General features: G+C 42.2%; 1 protein-coding gene across 1 annotated transcript in view; it reads left to right on the plus strand.

Annotated features, from left to right (window-relative positions):
* The first annotated feature begins 215 nt into the window (after positions 1-215).
* Positions 216-16495, plus strand: part of rtraf (RNA transcription, translation and transport factor) — a 39069-nt gene continuing 22789 nt past the window's right edge. Inside the window, exons 1-3 of the mRNA XM_063048801.1 lie at positions 216-387; positions 3853-3977; positions 6046-6145. Coding sequence (XP_062904871.1) covers positions 327-387; positions 3853-3977; positions 6046-6145 — 286 coding nt within the window. The 5' untranslated portion in view covers positions 216-326. The remainder of the gene's footprint in view (positions 388-3852; positions 3978-6045; positions 6146-16495) is intronic.

Genomic DNA, 16495 nt, shown 5'->3' on the forward strand with positions numbered 1-16495 from the left:
ATCATGGCATGTGGCTGTTGAGCAGGACCATCAGTCTGAGGTAAAAGACCAGCTATTATTTCATTGAATAATGTGGCAGTCATGAGAGAAAGAATACCCTACTCTCGCCTCTCTTATGTGCAAAGGGATATTTAGGATTCATTAGCAACAAGCTTCATCGGCCATCAGCCGAAGCTCGCGTGTAACGCGGTGACGTCATCCAAAGGGAACCGCTCGGCGAGTGACGCGGTGACGTCCCCCAGAGGGAACGTGCGACGGGGTCGATTCGCTGAAGCGACCTAGTAGCGTTGACCTAATTGTTAGGCATTATTAAAGTAAACGTTAGCATGTTTCGGAGGAAACTAGCGGCTTTAGAGTATCATAACAGCGGCGTGTTTGACTGTAAAGGTACGGCTGGGGGACTGGTTGCTGGTCCGTGACTGTGAAATGATTGATAGGCCCGGTGTAATAGGCTCCGGGGCCTCTGCGATGTGTTCTACGTGGATAGGGTGAAGTGATGCCGCACTCCGGGATAGAAAGAGGGGACCGACCTCTATATCGCATTTTCAGCCTCCCCTTTTTTTATGTTTGCATAATGATGTTTTGCTATAATATTAGGGTATATGTTATGAAAAATTAACGAAGTGCACCATAAGATCACTGGAGTAATGGTTATAATGCCAGCAAAAGAAAGCTGCATTTTTTTTTACTTCTTTGAATAAGCATCCACATGTTGTGGGAAAATGAATGATGAAGAAACCGGATTTTGGTTGTGATTGAAAGGAAGCATTTGGACAAGTTCCTTTTACTAAAGACGCGGGACTGCGAGTCCGCGCAATTTGAATTAGAATTCTCAAGAGATCAGACTTGGGTTGATGGGGTGATATTAAAAGGAACTTAGTGAAAATACAGGCAGGTCACTCACCTAAAGAGTGGCAGAAGTAGAGGTGAGTAGGGAAATGGATATTTTGGACAGAAGTAAGAAATTCCTGTTCCATTTCCAATTATTAAGCTTTGAAGAAAATTTTGCAGATTTTCAAATTAGTGTTAGTGGAAATTAAAGAAGTAATAAATGTAATTTATACATTAGAAATTTTATTGAAAATTCTGGTGTTTCATGCAGAAAACGCTGTGAAATCAGCGTTTGTGGAGGTGTGGTGATACTACTTGGATGCTGTACATTAAAATGTATTTTGTACTTTATGCAATTAAAAGGCATTAAGCCAGCATATTTCAGCCTTATTTTCTGAGTGTGTTATAACAGATTGCCTTAATTTTGAAGACGTGGTTAAGGCTTATAAAGGTGGAAATACGATTGTTTTTTCCTTCCTAATAAAATTGTGCATGAACTGTGAAGTAGCTGCCTTTTTATGACTATCATTGAAGTTTAACTGTGATTTACTTTCTACAATCTATCTACAAATTTCAGCAATTATATAATGGAGCAATAAGGTCAGTTGTCAGATTTGCTTGTATGGAAGATGTGTTATGAGATCTGGAAAAAATATGAAAAAATTCAGGGCTACAAATCTAGGATCATGGCTTTTTTTTGGGGTTTCTGGTGGATGGCTCATACTAATTTGTTTCAATAACACAGTAAAAATAATTTGGATCAGTTGAATAATTTACCACAGTTACCATATTTTTCAGACCTGTTTAGGAATGTGTAAAGTTGTATCATCTCCATATAATTTAGTTACTGAAGTATGTGCCTCCAGCGATGCATCACAAGGGACAAGTGCAGTCAACTCATCAAACTACATGCAGTCTCGGCTTTGGTGAGACCCATCGTAAATTGGGGGACCATGCTGCTTCGTTGAGCACCTCTGTACCATCGACCACAAGTGGGTCTACCCGATGGCCAAACATTTTAATTCTGATTCCCATTCGCGTTATGACATGTCGATCCATGGCCTCCTCTTGTGCCACGATGAGGCCACCCTCAGGGTGGAGGAGCAACACCTTGTATTCCATACGGGTACCTTCCAACTTGATGACATGAATATTGATTTCTCCTTTGGGTAAACAAAAATTCCACCCCCCCCCCCATTCCCCTGCTCTGACCATACTCTTCTCACCTGCTTATTGCTTCCCCCTGAGTCCCCTCCTCCCCTTTCTCCTATCTTTCTACTCTCCTCTCCTATCAGATTCCTTCTTCTCCAGCCCTTGACCTTTCCCACCCACCTGGCTTCACCTACCAGCCAGCTTCTTTCTCTCCCCACCCCTCCCCCTTTATTCAGGCATTTCGCCCCTTTCCTCTCAGTCTTGATGAAGGGTTTCAGCTCGAAACATTGACTATTTTCTCTTTTCCATAGATGCTGCCTAACCTGCTGAGTTCCTCCAGCATTTTGTGTCAGTCAAACTACAGCTGCCTTTAATTTTCCCATCAAATGTTGTTTTATTTCAGTTGATCCTGTTGTTTTGTCTCAGTGTCAATTCAAAATTTATGTCATTTGTATGACAAATTACATTTTGCAATATGTCAAAATGCAACCACCAGCAATTAATTACTTTAAATGTTACCTAGATGGAAATAGAAACAAGTTACATATGGCGAAGTCTAAAACCAACTAATGAGGTAATTCATTATTTGAGCCATTTGTTCAATTCCCTGTCTTCTCCAATTAGTTTCTCCAATAACAAAAACTGTCCCATCAGAATAGCAAATAACTAAACCATTAAAAATATTGGTGTAAAATCATTTAATATTGGAAAAGTTAAAATAAATGATGCTGTTTATTTTATAGGTAATTAAAAATTTGTTTTCAAAGACTTTTCTCCGGTAATGATGAAGGACTTTGGACCTGAAACATTAACTCTTTCTCTTTCCACAGATGCTACCTGATTTCAGAATTCCAGCATCTACAGTATTTTGATTTTCGGAGCCAATAAAGTAGACATTCAAAGTATATGTTAATATTTACAATCTTAATTCTGCAGTATGATAAGGAAAAAATTAAACCTGTAATCCAAGTATAGATTGTTGAGTTAATCATAGAAATTTTTCTTGTGGGAGATTGCTAATGTTAAGCAAAATACTGCAAATGCAGAAAATCAGAACCGGGTTCAATATCACTGGCCTATCTCGTGAAATTTGTTGTATTTGTAGCAGCAGTACCATTCAGTACCTCATAAAGAAAAACTGGGTTATAGTAAATATCCATATATGTTAAATTAAATAACTAGTGCAAAAAAGTGGTGAGGTGGTGTTTCTCGGTTCATTTGTCCATTCAGAAATCTGATGGCAGAGGGGAAGAAGCTGTTCTTTAGTTGTTGAGTGTGTGTCTTCAGGCTCCTGTGTACCTCCTTCCTGATGGTAGCAATGAGAAGAAGGGATTTCCTGGGTAATGGGGGTCTATAATGATGGATGCTGCCTTTTTGAGGCATCGCTCCTTGAAGATGTCCTGGATACTACGGAGGCTGGTGCCCATGTTGGAGCTGACTGAGTTCATAACTTTATGCAGCTTCTTTCTATCCCGTGTAGTACCCCCAGATGCGGCCAGTTAGAATGTTCTCTACAGTACATCTGTAGAAATGTGAAGGTTAAAATATAAAAACCGAATGTACTAAACTAGTTATGTACCTTCTTTGGAGAATAAGTCAGTGTAATGTTTTGTGTCATTGACATTTCAAAAGAATTGCTAATACTCTTGTGTAAAATTTCGACTGTCAATTCTTAATTTGAAAGTTGGTAACTTTGTCTTTGGATCCATTAGGAAATATGAAATGGCTATATAATTAAAAACTAGATATGAAATTGCCTTTATACTTGATAGTATAGTGGTACCATTTTTAATTGGCCTTAAGTCTGCAATCTTACCTTCCATAGTTTCTTTCAATATGCATCTAAAAAGATTCCATTTTATATTTTAGATGAGGTGGCATTTAGGAATTTAATAGTGTGGCTTGAAGATCAAAAGATAAGGCATTATAAAATTGAAGAGCGAGGCAATCTTAGAAATGTGCACAACAATGAATGGCCAAAGCACTTTGAAAAGGTGAGAATTACATGTTTATTTTAAGTGGCATGTTTTAGTCTGACATGAATAATTTAATCTGTTTACTAATGAACTATTCTGTTTTCATCGTCACTGTGATTTCCCTTTTTTCTTAAGTTCTCTGTGCTACTTGGAATAATTTTGTTGTGATCGTCATGTAATCTTCTTTGATTCAATGTCATTTTCCCCTCAACTCCACCCTTGTCTTCAAATGGTTCCTGTTATGGGTGTTTTGCAATAACCAGCTAACAGCAGCCATATATGTTTTTGAAATGTGCAAGGAAATTGGAGCTTCTGGAAAAACCCCGCACAGAAAATGCATCACCAAAGGCCTGAATTGATTCTGAGTCACCACAGCTGTGAGGCACCAGAACAATTTGTTGGGCTACTTCTTCCTGCATAAATATGTTATCTTACCAACTCTGTTTTGTATCCCAAGAGCAATTGAAGTTGGATTGTTTATTCTTTTTTTAGCCTACAATTGGCCTACAATTTATATTAGATTCTCAATTGCATCCCCTTGCACCACACACTTCCATTAGATGCTGTGCTTGTCTAAAAAGCAGCAGCGGTGAAGACGTTGAGAAGCATTCAAATGCTATAAAAAGTGACAATTAAGAATATTAATTTCTAAATATCAGGTACATCTAAAATGTGAGTAACAAAAACATGACAGTAAATGAATAGTTCAAAAAAGTATTACACACTTTATACGTATTTTCGTACCAACTGTAAAACTTAATGCATTGAATAATTCCTGGATCCCATTCCAAACCTAATCTATTGTAACCTACTTTAACAAAGTTTAGTGAATAGAGTCCATGACATGATCTGTCAGCATGTTTGTGCCACCTTTTACATGACAGTATGTGGAGTGTTGCAGCAAAGTATACTGACTCATTCAACAAATTGAGTCTGACAGCTTATTCAGAGCCTTCATGTTTAGATACGAAAGCAAAGTCCTGAACTTGCTGCTTTTATGCAGCTAGATTATGTGGCTATGTCTTCAGCTCTTGGGTCCTAAGCTCTAGATCTTCTTTCTTTGATCTTCTCTAAAAATATTAAAGGACTCTTTGAAAGTTACCTCTTTGGGCAAGCTTTGGAACTGCTTTCTTGTTTGATGGTGGTTCTGGTAAGGCATATTTTATTATTTTAAAGGCGTTATTTAAATGGAAGTTATTAGTTTGATTTTGCAGAAGATTTGCCGATCTCAGTCCAACAACAATTCAATTGACATTAAATACAATATAGATATTAAGAATTTCACAATAGGCCAGAGAAGTTTACAGTGGAAATGTTCAAGGAAGTTTGTGTGTTGCACAGATGATGTGTTTTTCACTATTCTTTGTTTTTCCTGTAATCTGCTACCTTTTAGATTTTGCACAGCAGATACCTAAAAGCAATGGATGAATACCATCATACTCTTGTGTGCTGTTGGGAGAGCTCTTTTTCTTGCAAGCTCATCTCTAAATTTTCATAGCTATCATATAAAAGATTTAACTATGCTGTCAGAACTTCTTTGATAAACATGCACCATCTGTGTTGACTTGAGAATCTCCAGTCCATGTATACTCCAAGCATAGGAGGAGCGTTCAGTGTCCATGCACTGGGAGCAAACGAAATTGGCTTAAATGATAGAAGGAGAGCACTACATTGAATGCTAGCCACCCACCTGTCCTGTCAAGCATTCTTGCCCATCAGTGATCGAGTGTGCACTGCCACAGAGACCTCATCATAACCTCTTGAACCCACAGAACAAGACTAGAAGCAAGTCCACCCATGATTGTGTGGGATTTTCAATAAGAATGTTCCTAGAACGCATTACATTAACATAAACATTTCACTACCATTTCAAATACATAATTGTTTTTGTGTGTATCAATAACTATCCATACAGATAGAATATTCAAAGCTGACTATTTCATGATGTAGGATTTTTGATCAACCAGTGAGACTTCTTGTTTGACATTCATGTGTAAGCCTTAATTCAACTGTTATGAGGACTATTTTAAATGGTTAATTCTATAATCCTAAAGTCCTAATGCATTTGTGATATCTTTGCCTTTAGTACCTAGCAGATGTAAGCTGCCCATTCAGAGCAAATGAAAGACAGGAAAATATTGACTGGCTTCTGGGGCTGGCTGTAAGACTTGAATATTCTGATAATGGTAAGCTTCTTCAAATCATTGGATATGATGGGATATTGTTTGCAGTGTGAGATTTCCTATCCTGTATAACTTTATAAATTAATCTACTTTATGCTTGTACTGCTTTGAATTTGGTGGTGCCATGTTAAAAAATGGTTACTTCAATTTTCATTAAATGTAGAATACAACATAACATTGGACTAGGATCAGGTTATAAGACACTTAAATGTTTTGTCAGCTTTCCTTGACTTTTCTCTTAAATGTTTTAAAAATATTTAATGAATGTTTCTGGTTGGAATTTTCTAGGTTTCTTTGTAAAATGAAGTATCCCAGCTTTTCTTTATTATCTATTGAAGTTGATTGTTTAGAGAGATGGATGTATATTTTTCTCTCGTATGTTACAATATTTGAATATTTTTTTCTCTTCTTGAGCTGTAGTTAAATTGGTATCTGGGTCATTTGTGTACAGTAGATCTTGTAGAAGGTATTTCTCACTTTTTTTTCAATGATGTTATTGGCCCTTAATAAATGGGCATTCTAATCGAGAATATGGTGTTCAATGATCATAGAAATGAAAATTTACTGCAAAGGAAAGGATGCAAAGACAATGTATGAAGATGTGAAAATCCAAAAACAAACTGCAAATTTAGCACATCTGAAAAAGGAGAAAATTCTAGAAACACTCAGCAGGTCTGTCTGTATCTGTGAAGAGGGACAATGTTGAGGGTCTTTCCTCAGAATTGGTGTACGGGGTCTTTCTTTTTTGTTAAATTTAAAATGGCTTCTTTTGTTATGTTATACTGGGGAATGCTGAGACAGTTGCTTGGGTCATCGTAGATAGCAGGGTGCTATTAACCAATGGGTGGTCATGTATTGTTTTGTTTTCGGATACAATGCTGTATCATATCACTGTGGACGGGGTTTTTGGCGGGGAGTCAGAGGAGAGACGCGGATGTGCGGGGGTTTTTAGCGGGGAGTTGGAGGAGAGACGGGAGGATGGCAGACGGGGAGGATGGCAGACGGGGAGGACGGCGGACGTGCGGAGAGGCTCTGGTCGATCACTTCGGGTGGTCCCAAGCCGTGAGTCGGCAGGATTCGGGTGGTCGTCAGGAATCGATTGAGCTCCAACGGTTGCGCGCGAAGAACTTGGACTTTGATAAGTGTTGGCGCCTTTTTTTTCCCATTACTTCCCTTTCTGTATTGAATTTATATTAATGTCATAGAATTAGTAATATCTATAAAGTGTACTTGTTAAAATCTACTGGGTGTGCTGGCTGATGATTGATGTTTGGGATTGATTCAGGCGGCAACCGACCCTGTGGGGAGTGTTGAGGCGGGTGCTGGGTGAGATTTCCCCTAGACATATACGAGCCAATATAACGGAACGTTACAAGTGGGGGCTCGTCCGGGATTTGGATTTTCAGTAAAGCTGTAATAGTCATCGCGTTAAGTGGTGCGAAGATGGATCGAGATAAGATTGTAAGTTGGTGTGAATCGGAGGAGGTACTGGTGAATCATGCGTGCGTGCTAAGTGGGGTTGATTTTCGCAATTCCGGCAGATGTACTAGTGCGAGGGTTGAGTATGATTAAAGGTATCGGGCAGGTAGAAGTTATAGCTAGAAGGTGTGGGAAAGAACTGGAGTCCAGCTGGATGTTGGTGCGGATGAGTGCCGACGTCATGACTTTGGAACTACCAGCGACAGTCCACGTCCAGGGGGAGGCAGGGCCGTGGGTTCTCCACATTTTCCCGGAGGACGAAAGTGAGGAGGTGCCGGAGGAGGAGCTAGATGAGGCCCCAGGGGAGGTGCCAGTAGCCAGGGGTGGAGGTGTGGAGTGGCCCCGTCCCCCAGTTAGGGCTGAGACCTCCGAGTTAGCGGCTGCCATTACCTCCCTGATGAGAAGAGTTGAGGGGCCCCACCCGAAGCTGAGAATTTTCTCGGGAGCCAGGCCCACCCCGGAAGGGGAGGATGAATATGAGACTTGGGTTGAGAATACATCCCAGTTGTTAGAGGTGTGGCCAGTTTCGGATGAGGAAAAGAGGCAGCGATTGGTGGAAAGCTTAAGGGAAAGTCCATGTGGTCCGCGATTTGAGAGCGGAACACCCTTCGGCTTCACTGTTGGAGTGTTTGGACGCTTTGGAGGAAGTGTTTGGACTGTCAGGAGATCCCTGGCAACATTTAGTGGAGTTTCAAGGAACGGGACTTCGAGAGCAGGCTTATCCATGAATTATTGGGTATGCTTGGGGTTGAGAAATCCAGAACCATCCCCTGTCACCCGCAGGATGATCCTCAGCCCGAGAGGTTTAACCGGACCCTGCTGGACATGCTCGGCACTTTGGAGATTGGACAGAAGAGTAAGTGGAGTCGGCACATCGCCCATTTGGTTCGCTGTTACAATTGCACACGCAATGATGCTACGGGGTACTTGCCCTATTATCTGATGTTGGGACGGGAAGCGAGGTTGCCCATTGATCTGTGGTTTCAGACTGAAGCGGGTGAAATACCCTTGAAGCCATGTCTGAAGTACGTGTCTGATATGAGGAGAGAGTTGAAAAGGGCATACGAGTTGGCTGAGGCGGCAGCCACCAAGCAGAACCAGCGGAATAAGAAGAGGTACGATCAGTAAGTAAAGTTCGTCCAGCTATTGCCGGGAGACCGAGTCCTTATCTGGAATTTAGGACTACCTGGTAAGCACAAGTTGGCAGACCGTTGGGCAGCCACCCCCTATGTGATGGAGAGTCAGATGCCAAATCTCCCTGTTTACCGGGTGAGACCCGAGGACGGGAAGGGGCCTGTCAAGGTACTCCATTGGAACCACCTGTTGCCTTTGGGTCGCGAGGTGAAGGTAGACCCAGAGCCCAAGTGGGAGTTTACGGCTAGTACGAGGAAGCTGTGAGGGCACGGGGTGAGGGAAGAGCCCGCTGCGAAGGAGAGGGGGCCGGTCTCCACCTCGAGAAGGGATGCGTCATCGGGAGACGATGATTCAGACGTGTGGTACCTGCTTCCGTTCGCTGATTCCCCGGTGCTGGGAGAAGAGACTCCTGGCCCTTCCATCACTGAGTTAGGGGAACCGAGGGAGGGTGTTACAGAGCCGCCTGTATTACAGCCGGAATTGGGGGAGGAGAGGGTGGAGCCAGAACCTGAGGCAGAGGGCTCACAGGTGCCGAGGGGTCCCGGTGAGGGGGAGGGTCCGACAGATAGGCCTGGGGGGTCACCTGGGGTGTCTGAACAGGGAGAGTCAGCAGAGGAAGTCCAGAGGCCTCAGAGGAGTAGGCGTCCCCCGGAGAGACTAACTTATACAGCGCCGGGAGAACAGGGTGTGATCTCTACAGCCCTGGGAAGTTGTGTCACTGCTTTATGCACCTGGGTTGGGTTTTGTGTTTTACAAGCAGCACTGGTGAACTCTGTTAACGTCATCAGGGCATGACTTTTATTGGTGGGGGGAGAGTGTACGGGATCTTTCTTTCTTGTTAAATTTAAAATGGCTTCTTTTGTTATGTTATACTGGGGAATGCTGAGAAAGTGTCTAACTAGACAGTTGCTTGGGTTATCGTAGATAGCAGGGTGCTATTAACCGATGGGTGGTCATGTATCGTTTTGTTTTCGGATACAATGCTGTATCATATCACTGTGGACGGGGTTTTTGGCGGGGAGTCAGGAGAGACGAGGAGGACGGCGGACGTGCGGGGGTTTTTGGTGGGGAGTCGGAGGAAAGACGGGGAGGACGGTGGACGGGGTTTTTGACGGGGAGTCAGAGGAGAGACGAGGACGGCGGACGTGCGGGGGTTTTTGGCGGGGCGTCGGAGGAGAGACTGGGAGGATGGTGGACGGGGTTTTTGGCGGGGAGTCGGAGGAGAGACGAGGAGGACTGGACATGCCGAGAGGCTCTGGTCGATCACTCCGGGTGGTCCCGAGCCGTGAGTCGACAGGATCCGGGTGATCGTCAGGAATCGATTGAGCTCCAACGGTTGCACGCGAAGAACTTGGACTTTGATAAGTGTTGGCACCTTTTTTCCCCCCATTACTTCCCTTTCTGTATCGAATTTATATTAATGTCATAGAATTAGTAATATCTATAAAGTGTACTTGTTAAAATTTACAGGGTGTGTTGGCTGATGATTGATGTTTGGGCTTGATTCGGGCGGCAACCGACCCTGTGGGGAGTGTTGAGGCAGGTGCTGGATGAGATTTCCCCTAGACATATACGAGCCAATATAATAGAACGTTACATTGGGAAGGAGAAAATAACAGTTTGAAATTACAGAAAGTGAGGGAAAAGGATAAGTAGTGCAAAGGATACTCTGACTGAACATTGCTGGGATAGTCTTGGGGTAAGCTGTAAATGAAGAAACCTTGTATTGGAAGGCATTTAAAAAGGGAGAAAATGTGAACAAAGGAGGATAAGAGCTGTAAAATTATGGAATTTGGAAAAAATACAAACAAAGCACAATATCAGAGTGGATAGTAAAAGCTTTTTCAAGTACGTACGTCAGTCAGTCAGTCAGTCAGTAAAGAGAGATGAGAGTGGACATAGGATCACTAGAAAATGAGGCCGGAGAAATCATAATGGGGAACAAGGAGATGGCAGTTGAACTAAATGAGTATTTTGCATCAGTCTTCACTGTGTAAGACACAAACAGTGTGTCAGATATTGTAGTGTGTGAAGGAAGAGAAGTGAGTGTAGTTACTAAGGGAGAAGGTGCTCAAAAAGCTGAAAGATTTAAGGTTGCATAACTCACCCAGACCAGATGAACTGCACCCTAGGGTTCTGAAGGAGGTAGCATTAGAGATTGTGGAGGCGTTAACAATGATCTTTCCAAAAATCATTGGACTGTGGCTTGGTGCTAGAGGACTGGAAAATTACAAATATCACTCCACTCTTCAAGAAAGGCGAAATGCAGCAGAAAGGAAGTTATAAATTACAAAGTCAGTTAGCTTGATCTCAGTGGTTGGGAAGATGTTGCAGTCAATTATTAAGGATGAGGTTATGGAGTACTTGGTGACACAGGACAAGATGGGACAAAGTCATCATGGTTTCTTTAAGGGAAAATCTTACATGACGAACATGTTGGAATTCCTTGAGATTACAAGTAGCATTGACAAAGGGGATGCTATAGATGTTATATATTTGGGCTTTCAGAAGGCCTTTGACAAGATGCCAAACTTGAGGCTGCTTATTAAAGTTAAGAGCCCATGGTATTACAGGAAAGTTACTAACATGGTTAGGACATTGGCTGATTGGTAGAAGGCAGCGAGTGGGAATAAAAGAATCCTTGTCTGGTTGGCTGCCAATTAGACGATGGAATATATGGCTTTGTTGCCAGGTTAGCAGATGTTATGAAGATTGGTGGAGGGGCAGGTAGTGTTAATGAAACAGGTAGGCTGCAGAAGGACTTAGACAGATTAGGAGGATGGGCAAGAAGGTGGCAAGTTAAATACAACGTGGGAAAATGCATGGTCATGCACTTTGGTAGAAGAAATAAATATGCAGACTATTTTCTAAATGGGGAGAAAATCCTAACATCTGAGATCAGAATGAGGGTTATTATCACCGGCATGTGAAGGGAAATTTGTTAGCTTAGCAGTAGCAGGTTAATGCAATACATAGTATATAAGAAGAAGGAAAAAAAAGTAAATAAATAAATTACAGTATGTGTATATTGAATAGATTAAAAATCGTTCAAAAACAGAAGTATATTACAAAAGTGAGATAGTGTTCACGGGTTCAATGTCCATTTAGGAAACAGATGGCAGAGGGGAAGAAGCTGTTCCTGAATCACTGAGTGTGTGTCTTCAGGCTTCTGCACCTCCTACCTGATGGTAACAATGGAAAAAGGGCATGCCTTGGGTGCTGGAGATCCTTACTAATGGACGCTGCCTTTCTGAGACACCGCTCCTTGAAGATGTCCTTGGTACTTTGTAGGCTAGTACCGAAGATGGAGCCGACTAAATTTATGACCACCTGCAGCTTCTTTTGGTCCTGTGTAGTAGCGCCCTCCCCCCCCATACGCGACTGTGATGCAGCCTGTCAGAATGCTCTCCATGGTACATCTATAGAAGTTTTTCAGTGTTTTTGTTGATATAACAAATTTCTTCAAACTCCCAATGAAGTATAGTCACTGCCTTGCCTTCTTTATAGCTGTGTCAATATGTTGGGACCAGGTTAGATCCTCAGAGATCTTGACACCCAGGTTGGGTATGTGTTCCTTCATTTTACCCTTCCTGAAGTCCACAATCAGCTCTTTCGTCATACTGACATTGTATGCAAGGTTGTTGCTGCGACACGACTCCACGAGTTGGCATATCTCGCTGCTGTATGTCATCTTTTCTCCATCTGAGATTTTGCTAACAATGGTTGTATCATCAGCAAATTCATAGATGGTATTTGAGCTATTCCTAGCCATTAGAGTCATGGGTATATAGAGAGTAGAGTAGTGGGCTAAGCACACACTCCGGAGTTGCACCAGTGTTGATCGTCAGCGAGGAGCAGATATTATCACCAATCCGCCCAGATTAGAAATCGGGGATCCAATTGCAGAGGGAGGTGCAGAGGCCCAGTTTTGTAACTTCTCAATCAGGATCTTGGGAATGATTGTGTTAAATGCTGAGCTATAGTCAATGAACAACATCCTGACATAGGTGTTTGTATTGTCCAGGTGGTCTAAGGCCATGTAAAGAGCCATTGAGATTGCACCTGCTGTTGACCTATTGTGGTTATAGGCAAATTGCAGTGGGTCCAGGTCCTTGCTGAGGTAGGAGTTCAGTCGAGTCATGACCAACCTCTCAAAGCATTTCATCACTGTAGATGTGAGTGCTACTGGGCGACAGTCATTCAGGCAGCTCACATTATTCTTTTTAGGCACTGGTATAATTGCCAAGGGACTTGGGAATCCTTATGCAGAACACCCTAAAGGTTAACTTGCAGGTTGAGTCGGTGGTGAGGAAGGCAAAAGCAATATTAGCATTCATTTCAAGAGGCCTTGAATACAAGAGCAGGGATGTGTTACTGAAGCTTTATAAGGCAGTTTTGGGCTCCTCGTCGTAAGAAAAGATATGCTAACATTGGAGAGAGTCCAGAGGCCGTTCACAAAGATGATTGCAGGAATGAAAGGGTTATCATACGAGGAACGTTTGATGGCTCTGGGTCGATACTTGCTGAAGTTCAGAAGGATGAGGGGGGATCTCACTGAATCCTTACAAGTGTTGAAAGCCCTAGAGAGAGTAAATGTGGAAATGATGTTTCCCATGGTGGGGGAATCTAGGGACAAGAGGGCACAGCCTCAGGATAGAGGGACGTCCATTTGAGAAATTTCTTTAGCCAGAGGGTGGTGAATTAGTGGAATTTGTTATAGGCAGCTGTGGGGGCCAGGTTTTTGGGTGTATTTAGGGCAGAGATTGATAGGTTCTTGATTGGACACGACATCAAAGGTAGGGGGGAGAAGGCCGGAGAATGGGGTTGAGGAGGGGAAAAAAGAATCTGCCATGATTGAATGGCAGAGCCAACTCAATGGGCCAAATGGCCAAATTCTGATCCTATGTCTTGGGGGTCTAAAATCTGAAATATTGAGGTGTAGAATGTGCCCAACGGGTCAGGCAGTATAAATGGAGTGTAAAGAACTGAGCCAATATAGTAAACATGATCTACAGCTAAACTGGACAGTTCTAATACAAACAGAGAAAATGAGATGCTTGACTGGGCCTTTTTAATCACAGTGCAGGAGGATACAGACATTGGAAGTGGGATGGAGAATTAAAGTAGCAGGCAATGGGAAGCTCAGGATTGATCCTGTAGACAAAACATAAGTCATCCAATCTGCATTTTGTTGTGGGGTTGGAAATTTGTAGCTATAGGGACAGATTAGCCAGAGGGGGCAGACAGGAGAATTAATTGAAGTGTATAAAACTAAGAATCCTATATGGAATGGAGACTGCAGATGCATTCAGGTCTTGACTTGAAACATTGGCTATTACTCTGCCTCTACAGATGCTACCTGAACTGAGTTCCATCAGTTTGATTTTTGCTCTTGGATAGAGTAAAGAAGGAGGGTTAGTTTCTTTGGTAGAGGAAACGTTGGCATGAATATAGGTTTTTCAGTGAGGACTGCAAATATTGTGGGGCAGACAACATGAATGGTAGTTTAGTTGCTCAGGGTATGAAAAGGAACATCCAAATTTATTGGATTTTATTGGAGCTATAGATGTATGAATATTTCAGAATCATGAAAGTTGAAATTAGAGCACTCCTGCCTATGTTGTCAGTGTTAACGGCCCCACTTCATGATAATACAATTGTGAGCATCAAGTATTTCCAGGTCATTAGAATATTTGCTGAGATGGAGGGTGTCCTATTATAATAGTACTCAAAAAAAACCCACAAAATGTACTATGAAACATAGAATATTTACAGTGGCATGCAAAAGTTTGGGCACCCCCAGTCAAAATTTCTGTTACTATGAATAGTTAAGCAAGTAGAAGATTTTTTTGATCTCCAAAAGTCATAAAGTTAAAGATGAAACATTCTTTTCAACATTTTAAGCAAGATTAGTGTATTATTTTTGTTTTGTACAATTTTAGAGTGGAAAAAAAGGAAAGGAGCACCATGCAAAAGTTTGGGCACCCCAAGAGATTTGAGCTCTCAGATAACTTTTACCAAGGTCTCAGACCTTAATTAGCTTGTTAGGGCCATGGCTTGTTCACAGTCATCGTTAGGAAAGGCCAGGTGATGCAAATTTCAAAGCTTTATAAATACCCTGACTCCTCAAACCTTGTCCCTGCAATCAGCAGCCATGGGCTCCTCTAAGCAGCTGCCTAACGCTCTGAAAATTAAAATAAATGATGCCCACAAAGCAGGAGAAGGATATAAGAAGATAGCAAAGCGTTTTCAGGTAGCCGTTTCCTCAGTTCATAATGTAATTAAGAAATGGTCATTAACAGGAACGGTGGAGGTCAAGTTGAGGTCCGGAAGACCCAAGAAAACTTTCCAAGAGAACTGCTTATAGGATTGCTAGAAAGGCAAATCAAGACCCCTGTTTGACTGCATAAGACCTTCAGGAAGATTTAACAGACTCTGGAGTGGTGGTGCACAGCGACACCTGCACAAATATGACCTTCATGGAAGAGTCATTGAAAAAATCTTTTCCTGCATCCTCACCACAAAATTCAGCGTCAGAAGTTTGCAGAGGAACATCTAAACAACCCTGATGCATTTTGGAAACAAGTCCTGTGGACTGATGAAGTTAAAATAGAACTTTTTGGCCGCAATGAGCAAAGGTATGTTTGGAGAAAAAAGGGTGTAGATTTTCATGAAAAGAATATCTTTCCAAATGTTAAGCACTGGGAGTGGATCGATCATACTTTGGGCTTGTGTTGCAGCTAGTGGCACGGGGAACATTTCACTAGTAGAGGGAAGAATGAATTCAATTAAATACCAGCAAATTCTGGAAGCAAAGATTGCACCATCTGTAAAAAAAAAAGCCAAAGATGAAAAGAGGATGGCTTCTACAACAGGATAATGATCCTAAATACACCTCAAAATCCACAATGGACTACCTCAAGAGGCACAAGCTGAAGGTTTTGCCATGGCCCTCACAGTCCCCCGACCTAAACATTATCGAAAATCTGTGGATAGACCTCAAAAGAGCAGTGCACGCAAGATGGCCCAAGAGCAGAAGTAGGAGCCTTTTTCAAGGAAGAATGGGCGAAAATGCCCCAAACAAGAATTGAAAGACTCTTAGCTAGCTACAGAAAGCATTTACAAGCTGTGATACTTGCCAAAGGGGGTGTTACTAAGTACTGACCATGCAGGGTGCCCAAACTTTTGCTTCGGGCCCTTTTCCTTTTTTGTTACTTTGAAACTATAAAAGATGGAAATAAAAAAAGTAATCTTGCTTAAAATATTAAAGGAATGTGTCATCTTTAACTTTATGCCTTTTGGAAATCAGGTCATCTTTTACTCGCTTAGTAACAGAAATTTTGACCGGGGTTCCCAAACCTTTGCACGCCACTGTAATATGAATTCCATTATGCAATTGCTATTTCAAGACCAGACACCATTACTGAACTTTGAATTGGTTTCCCCAGATTGTTACTGAACTCATCTCTTCTGGAGAACATCCGTCTATTGATCTCAAACAACTTCTGTTGCAAAGGTCACATCAAGCTTCCTACAGTGTATAATTAGAACAGCTATAGTAGATGTGTGGCGATGTGGAGATGCATCTCTACCAAAGGAGGTGTAAGGCGCTCCTTTCTTTTGCTAGCCTGCAGGTGAGCCTTGGGCAAGGTGTAGCACCTGCTTAGCCCCTCAGTCAGGGTCACCTGAAGCCATGGGAGCAGGTGGTGGATGGTCATATGAATTGCTGGTGCATATTGC

Source organism: Mobula hypostoma, chromosome 1 (genome assembly GCF_963921235.1).
Source record: "Mobula hypostoma chromosome 1, sMobHyp1.1, whole genome shotgun sequence".
Lineage (NCBI taxonomy): Eukaryota > Metazoa > Chordata > Chondrichthyes > Myliobatiformes > Myliobatidae > Mobula > Mobula hypostoma.